General features: G+C 41.6%; 2 protein-coding genes across 4 annotated transcripts in view; one reads left to right on the top strand and one right to left on the bottom strand.

Moving 5' to 3' along the window:
• The first annotated feature begins 3,467 nt into the window (after nt 1–3,467).
• LOC103062367 (large ribosomal subunit protein uL16m-like) lies at nt 3,468–8,967 on the top strand. Of its 3 annotated transcripts, none has more exons than XM_088146237.1 (4): nt 3,468–3,701; nt 4,567–4,632; nt 6,278–6,426; nt 6,599–8,967. In XM_088146237.1, exons 1-4 carry the CDS (start codon nt 3,608–3,610, stop codon nt 7,082–7,084), a joined length of 795 nt encoding a protein of 264 aa, XP_088002363.1. In that variant the 5' UTR covers nt 3,468–3,607; the 3' UTR covers nt 7,085–8,967. The 3 variants fall into 3 exon arrangements, with proteins under 3 accessions (XP_088002363.1, XP_088002364.1, XP_088002365.1); XM_088146238.1 differs by having other exon boundaries at nt 3,468–3,665; XM_088146239.1 differs by lacking the exon at nt 4,567–4,632.
• Nucleotides 8,968–10,346: 1,379 nt separating this feature from the next.
• Nucleotides 10,347–15,710, bottom strand: part of STX3 (syntaxin 3) — a 37,429-nt gene continuing 32,065 nt past the window's right edge. Inside the window, exons 10-11 of the mRNA XM_088146249.1 lie at nt 14,648–14,762; nt 10,347–13,557 (exon numbers count right to left, since the gene is read on the bottom strand). Coding sequence (XP_088002375.1) covers nt 14,679–14,762 — 84 coding nt within the window. The 3' untranslated portion in view covers nt 10,347–13,557; nt 14,648–14,678. The remainder of the gene's footprint in view (nt 13,558–14,647; nt 14,763–15,710) is intronic.

Raw genomic sequence — 15,710 nt, forward strand, 5'->3', positions numbered from 1 at the left:
GTATACCACTGATAAAACCTTCTATTTTGAAAAAGACTGCCAATTATTTATCACATGTTGCCAGGGATATAGTGAGCATAGGGAAAGAAAAGATGGACGTACAAAATGTAGTTAAATAGATAAAACTCAGAGGCTAGCTGAAACATAATCAAAATAAAAGGGCAGAGATTTGAGTAACACTTTCATATGCTCACTTATCTATGTGTCCTATGCATATATGCTCACTTATTGATGTGTGCTATGTAGTGTATGTTTCAAATAGTTTAATAACTGAATGCTGAGATCAGTAAAGCACCGATCTCTTTCACATTCACAAAAGTAAATTTTTACAAGACAGTATAGCATCAATAAACCCTCTACTTTGAAAAAGACTGACAATTTTTTATCACATATTGCCAAGGATATATTCAGGATAGGGAAAGAAAAGGCTAGCTGCAAGCTGAAATATAATCAATAAATGGGCAGACACTTAAATAACACTTGCATATGCTAACTTACATAGATTAATAAAAATTTAGACATGCATGATATAACTGAAAGAGAAATAAATACAACTTACTGAAATGGGAAACACTATGTTCAGATGACTTTTTTATCTGGTGAACTATCTGCTGATAGACATCTGCTTTCTCTTTTTAACTCTGGTTTTCAAATGCACCCTGTCTTTTGTAACAGTTATTGAAACAGAAGGTTGCCCTCTAAAGCGAGAGACAAGGCACCTTGGACATTTAATTAATCAGCCAAGGCAATTTGATGCTGCCTTATCTCAACAGACTCAAAGTACTTTACTATATACCAAAAATAAAACCAACTAAAAACCAACAGAAAAAATAACTTATCCCTCATTTTCTGTAGCGCCTGCCAGCAGTGCTCCCCCATCCCCCTGCACTCCTTGCCTGAGACTCCCGCCTCTTCCCGCTTAACGACCTGTGTGGTCCTGGGGTTACAACAGCAACCAGAACTGCCAGGATTGCCATCGCTAAGCAACACAGTCATGTGACATCGCACTTTATGACCGCATTGCTTAGGGATGAAAATTCTAGTCCCAATTGCCTTCCTAACCAGTGGACTACCTGTATCCAGCAACAGGATAAGAATTAATAAGACCAGAAACAATAGGTCGAAACTTCTAATTACCTTGTAAATGAGGCTTGGCGGGGATGGAGGGGGGGCATGATTTCCCTGCTTTACAGGTAGTCCCCGGGTTAAGAACGCCCAGGTTACAGACAGCCCATAGTTAAGAACGGAACCTATTGTAGCAAAATTTCAGTTAAATACACAATGGTTCGAGTTCATTACACAATACTACTTATACAGTATTGTGTACTGTACACAGAATACGATTGTTCTGGCTTATGCACAAATTTGACTTAAGGACAGACCTTGGGAACGAAACTCGTTCTTAAACTGGGGGCTACCTGTATTCCTCTCCAGATGACAACACTACTTTCAAATGAACCTTTTAAGGTACAGCAGTTTCACAATTCATCTGGATGACATTTTAAGGCAGAAAATATGTCAAACCATACATCTTCAAAGACATTAGAATTCACTCTCAGAGGTTTTGTGGATAGGGGCTTCAGTATTAGCAGTAATACTCCTTAGAGCCTCCCCCGAACATCCAAATAACCACAAATACCCACACAGGTATTTTGCGTACCTCATGCGCACCTTTTTATTATTTAAGTGCTATTCTGAAATATCAAATGCTTTGTAGAAATGAGCCCCCATCTTGACTTTGATTGTCTTTTGCCTTTTGTTTTTAGAGAACAGAAAGATTTTCCTGTTTATATTCAGGGTGGTGACTTATTTGTAAATGAACATCTTTATTACATATTACAAATTACTCCTGACAAAACTGCATTTGAGCAGAGGAAACAAAACAGAAAAGCTCACAACACTGTAGCAGACGTTCAAACGTTTTTCTTCACATTGCAATTTTCTAGCCCCATTTTCCCTGTTGGCAACATTTCATTGCAGATAGAAGCTTCTTTCATTGTACAAACATTGGAGTATCAATATTATGAGATTCTATACTTCTAAAATTCAAAACACTGTCTGCATGTTTATAATGACTGTTTCACCTGAACGTCTTTCATCTGAGGTGAGGTAAACAGAGAAATTGAGATGGGCACATAAAACATGTAGACTGACTACACTCCTTTTATCAGTGCGAGTGATAAAACATTGAATGGGATTATGCTGGGTAGACAGTAGACAGTAGTGCAATTCTCCAAGCAAGATAATAATAACACAAAGGCATACATTGATACTCTCCTGTTTGGCCATCACTCTTCCAGCTTAATTCTTACCTTAGGGTGCTTCCACAAGGATGGCTCCCACCACTTGCACCCCGATGGCATTCTGGCCTAAAAGCTAACGGACCAGAGAAGACGATTGCTCAAAAGCCTCATCGGGAAGCTTCTCAAAACTTCAATCAAAAGATTGAAAGAACAGATGCACTAAAAACCCACCATCCCTTGCGCTTTTGCAAAAGCACTTTTCTGGCTAGAGAAATCCCTACTTTAGATGAAGCCTGGAGCAAGGTCAAGTGGAGAATCTCAATCATGATGCACAGTACAGAAAGACGGACTGAACACCCCAGACCTCTGTTACAACAAACTCACACTCACCTTTCACCACCTTCAAATATTTTGATCACGTACTTGTGATCATACATAAGGGCTCTCACACTATCATACTGAGATGCTCCACTGCCATGGATATCCTCTATCTAAAGTGTGTACATATTCATATTCACCCACCAACAATGAGGCGGTTGCACGTTTTTCTGAAATGCCCTGTTTATTACCCTTGGAGGCTGAAGTTAAACTCTCTCCTAATCGCAAACTATCCAGATGTGCGCTTCCTATTACATGACGGGACCACAACGTTTCTAGAAAAGTGGCCAAATGTTGTATCATAGCAATGCTGGTCAGAAATTGCTGGAGCTGAACACAATCAGGCATACTCAGTTCCTGCTCTGAAAAGGCCTTTATGCCTCTCATCTTGTATTTTAGCTTTATTTTTTCCCTGTAGTCTATGACTGCCCATTCTTTAACAAATAAATAAAATAAGAACCCACCGTCTGCCAGGGGAATTTTATTTTTTTAAGAAAATATCCGTAATATCAACAGACACCAGTGCTGTACTCTCCGCTGTGCAATCTGTTGATATTTAAGATGCGAGATGAGTTGCTGCCACAGCTTAGGCTGGTCCCGCCCAGCACGGTAACTTTACTGCCCCTCTTATCAGCCGTGATATGACACAGACGGTAAATTGCCTCGGTATGTAAAATATACATGCAGGAAACACTGGACGAATCAAGCTTCCCCTTCCCAGCACCCCAGCCTTCCCCGCCACGGCACCGGAGCGGCGGCTAACGCTCGTCGCTTCCGCGGAACCAAGATGTCGCGGCGCTTGTTTCCTGGGGACTTGCCTTGAGTGCTTCCTGCCGGAAGTGCTGCTGCCCGGATGGATTAGATCCGCGCTCCTCGCAAGACGGGGGTGGGGGGCTGCTGTAGCTCTCTCCGTTGCTTTGTCGGGTCGCCACGGGGGATCCCGCCTGGTGTTTCTGCGAGAGCGGCTCGTCTTCGGCTTTCAGGGAATGTGGAGGCTGGTCGGGCGCCCCTTAAGCGCCCTCCCGGGGGCGCCGGCGCCGACAGGTCAGAGGGTCGCCGTGCCGTCCTGCTGCTTTACGGGTAAAGTACACAGTGTACTGTACACTGAGGGAGGACGCGCCCCTTCTCGCAGCGCCGTGCTCTGGCCCTGTGCCTTTTGCAGCGCAGCGGTGAAGTCTTTCGCGTGACCGGTCCCGTTGCAAAGCCCACCCCCTCTTTAGGGACGGGAGTGGAATGGTTGGACTCCTCTTCCACGCCGGCCTCTCTGCCCCGCAGTAGTGGGGCTTGTGATTGGAGCGAGGTTGCTGCGGATGATAACCAGATCCCAGAGGCAAATATTTCCTGTCTATCACAGTTGCGAAAGCAGAGAAACTCTCTGCAGTATAAATTGTCATTACCCGCTACAGGTCTTATTTATAATAAAGATGAGCTCGTGATCAAGTTTGGAGGCCGGGCCCTTGTTGTCTGGTGCCTCTCTTTCAGGCAGCGGCCCTTCTGTCCTCAGTTGCGAGCTTGGGCGAGATGGGTCGGTGATGGTCTTCAGACACAGCAGTTTATTCTCTGTTTCTCGTTCATCCAGCTTTTTATGTCTGCTTCCTTGTTGTTTTCTTTTCATGTGATACTGTAACTGGTTTTTGCCCTCTACTATAGCCAGGGCTGCTGGGATAAATTCTTGCTGGACTCAGATGAGCTGCTGTGACTTGCAGAAGTGTTCGGACCATAATTTCCACCATACCCCGTCAGTATGCCTAACAGGCAAAACAACGTGGTGTCTTTGGAGGAAATATAACTAACTTCCTACATAATATAGAAGAGAGATATTTCCAGGACCTGCTACTGGTTTGTTAGAGGGAAGATGCCTTGATAAGATTTTGTGCATGGGCCAGTTCCTTCTCGGCAATAGCTTTTTGTGCATTTCTTTTTTTATTTGTTTTTTGTTGTTTAGGTTTTGGTGGACTCAAGATTCTCACTGCTGGCTATAGGAAATATGGGCCGCTTCCAGATTATACAGGTATGCTGAGGGATAGAGGAGAATGCTACTAAAATGGTGTTGCTTTTATTGTTGTTTTTAAATGGTGGCAAGGTGAAATGTTCAGTATAGCTTGCATTCCTACATCATTATTCAGTCCTCGCCCGTTGTCTGAAGCCTCGGACTAGACGCATGGATCTGGGAGTATGTTCTATTGAAGTCACTGGGACTGACTTACAAATAGGCATGTGTAGTATTACACGGAGTGAGAAATACACCTTTCTTTTGGATTGGTGCTAGGGCTCCCCATCTGCTTTTCAGCTCTTTGAACGCTCCAAACTCTTGTTGCTGAAATTTGGCAGAAATCACTGAATAGAATAGTTTCCTATGAATGCTATTTGTTTAATGTATTTATTGTACATAACTTCTCATTTTAGCAAAACATGAAACAGTATCCAGTCAAAATATACATAATAAATTAAAAATATCCTAGTTTAAAACTGAGGGAAAGAAGGGAGAATAAAAATGAAGCCCAAACCCATTCATATAAGGAAAGTGTGAATGAAGAAATAGGTCTTCAACAGGGCTCTAAAGGTATAATATAGCGAGTGCCTCGTGAATTTCAGGAGGGAGAACTTTCCAGCATGATAGACGGATACTTAATCGGAACACCTTTCTTATGTTATTCTTTTCTGTTCCTAAAATATTCCCAATTTATGCCCTTGAGCTGTCATGCAATTAATGTATATGGTCTCCTATATATACACGTTGTAATATTTAGCAAAGCAATTCTGTGCCATCTATTAGAAGTCCTTTGCCTTCAAACTGAAATCAAACCAATTGCTCTGTGCTAGTCATGCTGCTGATAGTTGAGCTTCTTTGGCTAAGGCTGGATTAGAAGCGGCTGCTAGGTCATCCCTTTCACCATCATACCACACGGCCTCTTATATTGATTATTTCAAATGTAGATTTGGCTGTATTTGGCAAAGGACTTAAATAAATGTGCAATCTCAACAAAGGCAGTGGAGCAGCAAACAAAGCCATCCTGTCTGCTGCTGCTTCTGTCTTTAGCATTAGCAACACGATAGGCCCTTTCCTTGGTCACAGCTTACATTTAACTGAGGGACGTAAAAACAACTTTGATACTTATCAATGCCCACAAGTAGCGTCACTGAAATCTACTTCCAGCTTCGGACCAGTTTACACTACTGTAGTTGCAAAGGTGAAATAGGCACACAGTTTTTGCATGCGCTTCGAGTCCTCCCTCTTGTGGTCAAAACCATGCGCTTGCCTCCTGTCCGTAGATGGTATCTCTCTCTGCCTTTAGGTTAACTTGCTGGCACTTGCTTTTTCCCTGCCTTTCTTCCAAGTTGGTCCTTACATACAGAAAACTTGACAGGGTTTGTATCAACCTATGAGTTTCCTTTATCTGATATTGGGGAAAATGAAACTTTAACTGGACGCTCATAAGTAAGATGCTTTGGTCTCTTGACTTACTAATTTCTAAATAATTTTGTTTTGTTTTAAAAGATAGTGATAGTGCTCCTGTATGGTTGCAGTAAGTAGGCAATTGGGAGGCACAAGCATAGTCCATGAGCTGAAATTCTGGAATCTGAGTAAATCTGCTGGGTAGTCCAGCTAGAAGGCAGTTGTGAGAAGAACTGAGTCTATAATTCCATTCTTCTAGGAATAGTCATTCCTGAGAAACCCAGACTGAGAATTGTTGAGAGAGCGCCAAATTTGCCTAAGGTTAGGCGAGAGTTTAAGAATTTGCGTGACATCCGAGGTCCTTCTACAGAAGCCACAGAATTTACTGAAGGACAATATGGTATTTTGGTGAGTAAGAGTCGTCTTGGTGCGGTTTCATAGTCGAATAAAACAAAAGTATGAGAAGATAGCAATTGGATGTGAAAGAGGAGATCCCCTCTTGCAATTTTCAGACAGTTTATCTAATCATGGTCTTTCTTACCTGAATTATAAAAATCTCCCCCCCCCCCCGCGCCTGCAGGCTATGAGTGGTGGCTATCTCCGCTGGACTCACTTTGAAATGATGCGCCTGAGTATTAACCGGCACATGAATTCCAAGACAATGTTTGCTGTGTGGAGAGTCCCTGCTCCGTACAAGCCCATTACCCGGAAAGGACTAGGACACCGCATGGGTGGTGGGAAAGGTGCAATTGATCACTATGTGTCCGCAGTGAAAACAGGTCGACTCATAGTGGAAATTGGTGGGCACTGTGAGTTTGCTGAAGTGAAACACTTCCTAACTCAAGTGGCCAAGAAGTTGCCTTTCCAAGCCCAAGCAGTCAGCAAGCAAACCCTTCAAGAGATGCGGGACAGAGAAGAGGAGAGGCAGCGTAATAACCAGAATCCATGGACGTTTGAGCGCATTGTTACCGCCAATATGCTGGGAATACGGAAATATCTGAGCCCCTATGACTTACAATACAAGGGTCGCTACTGGGGCAGGTTCTACCTGCCCGATAGGGTATGAGCGAAGACTTGTGGAACCTGATTTGCTCCAGCAATTCTTTGGAAACCTTGTCTTTCTCAACAGAAAATATTTGTGGGTGAAGCGAGAAGTGAGGGCTCTATATGTGGAAGTCTGATAAATATGGAGGGTGATGGAGTGGTGATGATGTAGAACTTGGGATCCATAAATTCAGCATGGAAGCTTCCTACAGTGTTTGACATTTAGACCAAGATCACCTGGCCTTGGATTAATCTGACAAATTCCAGTGCATCTTTGAATTGGGAAGAACAGCGGAGACAGAATTCCCAAAGTCTGGTTTAAGTATTTGAATGCCTAATGACTTTGGTAAAGAAATTATCTTCCATGATTCCTTTTAAGGCTGGAGGCATTTTTCCTGTAAGCCAGATATAGGCCACTGGTCAGGGGGCACACTGGGCATTTTGGAACATTTTATGGGAATTATTTCCTATTCACAAAATGACTGCTCTTTCCCAAAATAATACAGTGGCACCTCTACTTACGAACGCCCCTACTTCCGAAATTTTTAAGATACGACCTGCTCCGGCCCCAAAAATTTACCTCTACTTACGAACTTGCCTCTACTTACGAACCGGATCGGCGGCCATTTTCCCTGCTGCCACGCGGTCACGGCTTCCTGTGGGCGAGATCGCGGTAGCAAGGAGACGTTCGGTGAGGCTTGTGTGTTTTGTGGCTTTTGGAAGGTTTTTGTGGCGTTTGGAAGGTTTTTGTGGTTTAAAAATAAAATGCATATGTTTCAGAACTGTTTAGTCATATTTACATTGAACCTTATGGGGGAAATTTACCTCGGGGTGCGACCAAATTCGGAGGGCAGATTAGCCGTATTTACATTGAACCTTATCGGGAAATTTGCCTCGTGGTGCGACCAAATTCGGAGGGTGGAACGGATTAACCGTATTTACATTGAACCTTATGGGAAAATTTACCTCGACTTGAGACCAACTCGAGTTGCAACCAGAGTCACGGAACGGATTAAGTTCATAACTAGAGGTACCACTGTATTTTCCAGAAAGCAAACCAGTGAAATCACCCCCAGTCTTCTAGTATACCCTTGTCTTTGGGCAAGTGTGCACCTCCAAGCAAAGCCCTGTCTACCATATGCGATGTTATGTGGGAATGACCCTGGGAGGCAGGAGGAAGACCCGCAGCCTAGGCAAGGGTCTTCCTCCTCTCTCCCAAAGACATCCCCACATACCATCCCACCATTTTTATTTACTAAGAATGTTTCTGGGATCAATGTAGAAGTAAAAACGAAACTATAAGCTGCCAGTTGTTGGTCCCCCTCTTGTGTGTTAATTAAAAGACTCTAATGAATACTAGTCATATGGTGCAGACGGCCTTTAATGAAAATTTTAAAAAAATGTGTATCTGTGTATTTACTTGCTGTAAATTTAGATGGAAAAGCAGCTTATTCCAGTATTTGGAGCTGAACTGGGAAGATCCTAGGAGATTCTAAGACCTGAACTAGTTTTTTTCCCACATATTACTGTATCTGAGCAATTCTTTGTTGACTTAGTCCATCACACATGACTCTAGATGAAATAAACTTTTTATTCAGGAGATTCCTTTGTTAACACCTATGCTTTTGGAACAGTAGCAGAATAACTCTGGAATAACTTTTGCAGCACAAATAAGGAAGAATAGTTCATTATACAAAGATCTCCCTTCCCGTATCTAATTATTAGTTCGCTTCCAAGGGGAAAATGTGAGACTTTTACCCAAATGGAAGCTAAAAGGGTCAAATGAATAATGTGCCAACCACTCTCTCTCACCCCAGCTGGGGCCATGATCAAAAGCAATAAATGTTACATGTTTGAATAAGTAGGTTTTCATTGTTCAAATAAAAGACAAACTTTCTCTCAGAATGTAAGAAATGTATGTATTGTATGTATACAAATGTATATGTATGCAAGTCAGTATGTAAAATTGATACGTTGATACAGTTTGTGTCCAAACAAATCTTTATGAATGTGAGAGCCCTGCCTCCATTAGAGATGTCTGCAGCTTGGGCCAGAATTTGCAGTCACAGAGTTAAACAAGCTAGAAATATATACATATCTGTGACTGGAATGACAAGGATTACAAAGATTGTACTGGATATTATTCAGAAGGTGAGAAAATCTGGGACAGATTGTTATCCAGATGTCTAATCTCATACCATTGTAGTTAGGACATGAGATTCTTGGAAGGCGTCATGTTTCTTTTGACATAGCATAAGCAGAAAGTACAGCCGGGAAAACACCTCACATTTAAAAGCAAGGAGGTACATGTACATTTTGAATCGTATCTTTAGAGCAAAGATAAGGCAGGGGGATCTATAGCTTATTGTTGTCTTCCATAAGAATCATTTAAAATCATTTCAAATGTCTCCCAAGAATTTGGTTTCAGTTCCAAAAACTTTAGACTGGATAGAAGGAGCCAGCATAACTGGAAACGAAGCCTCATTAAACCTAAGTATTAGTGTTGATTGATCAATCAAGAGTTAGTTTGGTTGATGTTAGGAAGTTATTCTGAAAAAGACCGCCGTGTTCTAATGTTCACTCCCCCATCCCAAGCTGAAGTTCCTAAGCATCGGCTCTATTCTGGCTCCTTCTCCTTTTCATACCCTGGAGTCCAATTAAAACATTTTGATAGGTTAATCGTTGGCTGTGACATCTCCAAAAATGGAAGCACGGGAGAGAAAGGACTGGAGAAGCCTGAAAGGCCAAAATCATCTTACAGATCCATCCTGAAATGAAAGGGAAAGAAAACTGAAAGATGCAGAGATAGCAAGTGGTATTTTAGCACATTCACCAAAAAGGGCCATGGAGGTTTCACCCCTAATATGCAGATAGTTTCTCCTCCTACGAATTAGAATTAGATACCTTTTACCTTTTCACTTGTTTTTAACAATCAATTTAAGAATCTGGTCTGTCTTTTATTCTCACTTACCCGGATTGCATAGGCTTCTTTAAGTTGATGATTATTTTTCTACAAACAATTGCCCCAGTGAAGCATTACCTGGTGAAGCATTCTCACCACCACTAGACCTGTACTAGTCCAGATGGAAATAGAAATGCAGCCTAATTCAGCAGCAATTTGGAGGACCCCAATTGCCCCGGTTAAGATGATAACACTAACCTTCTGTATTTGCATACGACTTACCTGAGTCAAGTGGCAAAGAACAAGGAATGAGGGGTCAGATAAAGAAGCTCCCAATAGTAGAAGCCAGGATAATGATGAGGATGATGCAGCATAACATAATCATTATCTTCTTCTGCTCAGCAAGAGGAAAAATACCCAGATATATTAATAGGCATGGAGTTGATGGAATTGGAGAAAGAACAGGCCTTATTTTATGAGTCACAGAGTTGATTTTAGACTATAAGATAGGAAGGTTGGGAGACACCACAGAGGAGCTGAAGAAGATATTACACACTGTTCTTTCACAGGTCTAGATAGGATCCAGATTGTACTACAAAATTTTCTTCATTGGGTTATTGTCCCCCAAGCTCTTTTATATAATACCGTTGTGCCCCATCCATGTTGGGACTTGTACAATTCAGAGTTGTTTTAGACAGAAAGGGTACCATCCAGAAGTCTACTTGTAGTTGTGCATTCCAAGGGCACAGTTTACCAGGACATCTCTGCATAATAACTGGCAGTGAGAAGAAAACATTCAGCTAAAGTTGGTGTCCTAAAAGTACATAGAGGCAGCTCCTTAGTAAGTCTTTCTGTGTTCATACAGCCATTCCTGCCACACCCTCCTCCAGGTACTGCAAACCACATGGCAGACATGATGTAGGCCGTACTGGAGGCCAAAAGAAGTACGTGTTCCTCAAAATTAATGTAATTGTATGGTTACGCCCACTAGTTTAGGAGTTCAGTGAACAGACATAAAGGTTACATACTGATGTTCAAATAACTTCATTTATTCTTAAACTTTACCATTTGTTTAAAAAGTTTCATCAAAAGCAAATTCCTAGAATCTTTACTGTCCATAGGCAGCTTTGTATGTTGAAGTTCAGGCTTCCGTCTTTACAGATAGTTCTCATAAATGTTCCTTTCACTGCCACCCCCCTTTACAAGTTATAGACATCAAAGCCAAGAGAGACCACCACACTTTCTTAGCTCTGTCTGTGCACCCCTAGAAGAATGTTATAGAAATGTTTTATCTACCCACCACAGCTAGACAGACTAGAAGCTGGGTGGATCTAAATGGTGGAACTGGTGGAGAAGCTGATAGATTTTGCTAGGAGTTAGTAGGTAGCTATCTCTTCCCAGACACAGTTCCAATCAAAGGACTATTATGTCTCATATAATTAGAAAGTAAATAATATCTGTAGAATTTGAGTGTGCAGCTGATCTCTGAATCTAAATAAAACGTTACTGCCAGAGTCCTAAAATCTGTCATAGAAATGATTCCTCCACAGCCCCGTGTCGAAGAGCAGGTGTAAGCAAAGGATCTGGTCGATTCAGTCTCTGAGGTACGTTTGCATGCAGCAAATATACTGATACTGAAGGCAAGAACAGTTGTGTTAACGTTTTCCCCCAGGGAAAGGCCTGGCATTCCCTCTCATGATATGACTAGCCTCTCTAAACAAACAAAAAAGTAACACACACCCCCAACTAGAGAAATTCACACATTTTTAAGCATTTCACAAATACGCAAATCTTCCCATTTCCATGAGTGACACCACTGCAGGAATGGCACAGGTGTGCTTGAGGGGGCCAAAGGGCATACAAGTAGTTAATCACAGCAAAATGGTCTCATTTACAAAAACAAAAGTTGAGACAAAAATTGAGGGGAATTTCTATCAGAAAAACATCACTGCTATAACTGTATTCATAAGAGAAAGCCTCATTCTCTTTCATCTTTAACAAAACAGAAGTATTTTATCCGGCAATAAAATGTTTTCTGTAAGGAGATTAGGCGTTAGAAGGCCTGGGCCTCGCCTACCATGCCATATCAACTAAACCCAACGTTTTTCTCCAGACTGGTTTTCCTGCCCTACAAACTTTGGCCAAATTAGAAACAGCAATTTCAGTGATGGGTGCAACATTTATCAATCAGAAACCATCAGTACAAAATTTAAAAAACTAAAACAGAAAGAACACTCCCGCAGCCCCCAATTTCCCTAATCTTCATGTCCTCAAACAGATATGCCATAAACACAATTATATATCAGAAAAGAGATGAGATACAATCATGCCTTCAGTACTCAAGCATTCGTTTGATTTGAAGGAAGTTAAATTTTGCAAATAGAGGTGTACAAAACGTGTTGGGTTAAAATGGGCTGTTTCAAGTGTACTGGAAATGGTCCTACCTCAAGATGATATGCCCATCCTTGGTTCCAAGGTCAAACCATTTCAGTACTCTCAGAGGAGCCATTCAAACTGGAGTATTTCACCTTCAAAATACTTTGCACACACCACTACTTACAGCACCTCCGAAGTAGAACTGCATTCCATGAGTGAAAGGGGCTATCCAATATGTAAGTAGCACATATCCCCAAGGAGTGTCTTTGTTAATGAGTATTTGAAGACAGGTCTTCCTTCTTACTCAGACCTGTTCTAAGTTCCCAAAGTGTGAAATGCCCATGGATATACCAAAATATTCAAGCTGAGTAGTTAATAAAACATACGTAACTCAGATTTCAAGGGCACGAGTGCTACTAGTTCATCTCCAATACAAAAAACAGCTTTGGCTTGATTTAAAACAAGGACTGAACATGTGGTCTTTTCAAGTCTGGAGTGCCTGAAGTTGTGCTTGTCTGCCTAACTCTGCTGTATCTTCCTAGAGCGGCTTAACTGACTGCAGACTCCTTGTCACTGCTCATAGCTACCCTTAAGTGTTCGTCTCCTCACTTGATGGGGATTGGGGGCTCCCTCTGGGCTATCATTTCATCTCTTCCATAGAAAATAGAAAACCTGCTCCAGCCTGTGGAGTGTAAAATGGGTAAAGATTAGGAGTTAGGTGACAACCACAGGTTTAAGTCTTAGCTGCTAACACGGACTTTTTGAAAGTAATATTGTCTGGCATCTCCAATCACCTATACAGTGTTTTTGAAAAAGGTTCAATTAAAGCAGTGAGGTAGGCAATAAGGCTTCCCAAATTCCTCTCAGGTTCATTTCCACTGTGTTGCTGATCCTTCCAGAAGAAACGCTTGAATTGAAGGCAGCAGGTAAATCGGGAAGGAAAGGAGGAATGGATAAGGAGTAGATTGGATAGGAAGTTCTCTCTGGAATACCGTGAGGCTTCTGGATTTTCTGGTTGCAGGAAGGTATAGGAGGGTCTTCAGGCCACAGAACTGGATTAACCTGGCTCTCACAGGAAGCACTGGTGTGAGTGCACTCATCCTGCAGAGCACCATTCATACTTCATCCAAGGAGGGCAGGGAAGGAAAGATCAAACCACGGCAGTGAAGTTCAAGAAGGGAGATCTTGCTACTGACATAGAAGGAGCTTGGGAATGTCTGGAAGGTGGATAGGAACAAAGTAGGAAAAGTTAGGTCTCAAAAAGAAAAGAGCAGCCCACTTTATTCTAGTCATAGGGATACAGCGAACTCCTATAGAGTGGTAGACCATGAAAGGAATCATCCCCTCACCTAGCTCTCAGCGCCCTTAGTGAGTTAAAATTCTATTTTTTTCCCCATGATGGCCTTCCTTATTAGTCCTTAAGCTGTAGTCTACAAAAAGGCAATGGGAGATAGTAGAGGAAGCCATCAGTTTTGAGGAACAACAAAAAGTTACACCCTGAGTGAGGTGCTCAGAGCTTGATGGTGACGGGAAGTGATGGGACTAACATGAGAGAAACAGCTGATCTGTTATTAGAGAGCTATATTATCATGGGAAAATTCACAGATCAACCAAGCATAAAAATCAGCTAATTTCTACAGATGGCCTTGTCATACCATCAGAGGACCAAGTAGTACTGTTAATACCATTCTGCAAATACAGTTTATTTCTGTGAAGGAACACACAGTAAATGTCTCTTCAGAAGACATACATCATAATTGTGGAAAATCTCCGACTTCTCCAGACTATCAAACATTGGCAAGGTTTATTTTAAGAATAGTTTGTTGACTAAGCCATGGTGACCTAGTTCATGTATAATGATACACCTTAAGCCATTGTTTGTAAAAAAAAAAAACAATGGCAGAGTGGACATGTTGTACTAAGCTGAAACCAAACAAACCACATTGTGGCTTAGTTTGATTCATGAACCTGAGTCATTCTTTTCTACCACTTTCCCAGTGCTGGGAAACAGAAATTCAGAAGCATATGTGAAAGTGCAAATTGGACACCAGATCCTTGTCCCACACATTGTAGGAGGAACCATATTGGATTATATGGAGTTCTTTTTAGAAACCAAAGGATAAATTTGGATTCTGTGATCAGACAAACCAATCACCACTAACCCTAACAGAAGGGGGTTGATTGGTGTGATTCCTTTCCTAACAGAAAGGAAAACATTCAAACACTTCCCTGACAATGAGAGATTAAAGTAATCCTGAAAAAGCAGTAAAGAACTGAAAGAATAGTTCAGCTCCCCAGACTACTTACGGTTCAGGGCCAGAAACTCAGCTGGTTACTTTTACTTCAGTCCGACTGCAAGTCCGATAATGAGAGCTACAATTCCCAGTAAGATTACTACTATCACAATGATAATTATTGTTTTCTGGAAAAGTAAAAAGAGGAAGATTTAACCATGGCGTACCAACAAATGGGAGGAAAGTTTTGAGCAATTTGGAGGGTAACTTTTGATTAAGTTAAAGCACTTAGTTTTATACTGTTTAAGTCTTGATTTGTTAGCCTTGCAAGGTAGTCCAGATAGGAAGCACACCCAGATGCAGTGATTATACTTTAGTGTAAGATTCCATTAACAGAATCTTGCACATCTGAAAGTACATTTCTTCCCCCATCACTTTTACAGCCTAAGAAACTAGGGAGGGTCCCTTCTGAGACATTTGCCATGCCCACATTCCTTCTATGGGCTCAGCTGCCTTTTATCCGACCATTTCCCTGGCTGTAGCTCTGCCTCCTATATCCCAAGGTCATTCCCTCATACCGTTACAGGACTGATGCTTGCATTTCTATGATTTAATGGAATTCTTAATCTATATGCATAATCAACAAAAGATCTAATCACCGCAGAATGTATTGCCAGATGTATTATAAACTCAGTCCTATTCAACAGAAGCAAGTAATCATGGAAGTAAATGTTCAAAGGTTAAGTTAAGTTGGGATGAGTGTGAATGTGAAGATGAACAACTAGTGCCATTGGCTATAGAAGCCTCCATCCAACTATTCTGATTGGGTTATCAGAGCCAACCAGCTAGATAATCCTTGGTGTACAAGACTGATTTTATTTTAAATTATTAGGCTGGGTTAAGAACAATCAGGATGACAGGGAACAGGATGGGGGCTTCATTTGGACTTGGTGGCTTCTGTATCTATTATTAAAGCAGAATAAAAGTTCCTACTGGAACATTTTTCCAACCTTAAGGAACGCTGGGAAGAATTTATATAAAGGGACACAGGACTCTGTCTGTCAGCAGGATAACTCTGAAAACGTAACCAAATGGGGTCAAATGTGATTTGGTGGGAGAAACTAGATAAAGAAAGG

The sequence above is a fragment of the Python bivittatus genome, unplaced genomic scaffold (genome assembly GCF_059951505.1).
Source record: "Python bivittatus isolate LINGU-HERP-01145 unplaced genomic scaffold, Pbiv_v1 ctg000480_np1212, whole genome shotgun sequence".
In the NCBI taxonomy this organism is placed as follows: Eukaryota; Metazoa; Chordata; class Lepidosauria; order Squamata; family Pythonidae; genus Python; species Python bivittatus.

Bases quoted from the DNA above. Each gene is read 5' to 3' on its own strand.
- LOC103062367 (XM_088146237.1), top strand. From the start codon at position 3,608: ATGTGGAGGCTGGTCGGGCGCCCCTTAAGCGCCCTCCCGGGGGCGCCG. The intron at 3,702-4,566 runs GTAAAGTACACA...TTTGTTGTTTAG, and splicing joins GCCGTCCTGCTGCTTTACGG to GTTTTGGTGGACTCAAGATT. The intron at 4,633-6,277 runs GTATGCTGAGGG...CCATTCTTCTAG, and splicing joins GCCGCTTCCAGATTATACAG to GAATAGTCATTCCTGAGAAA.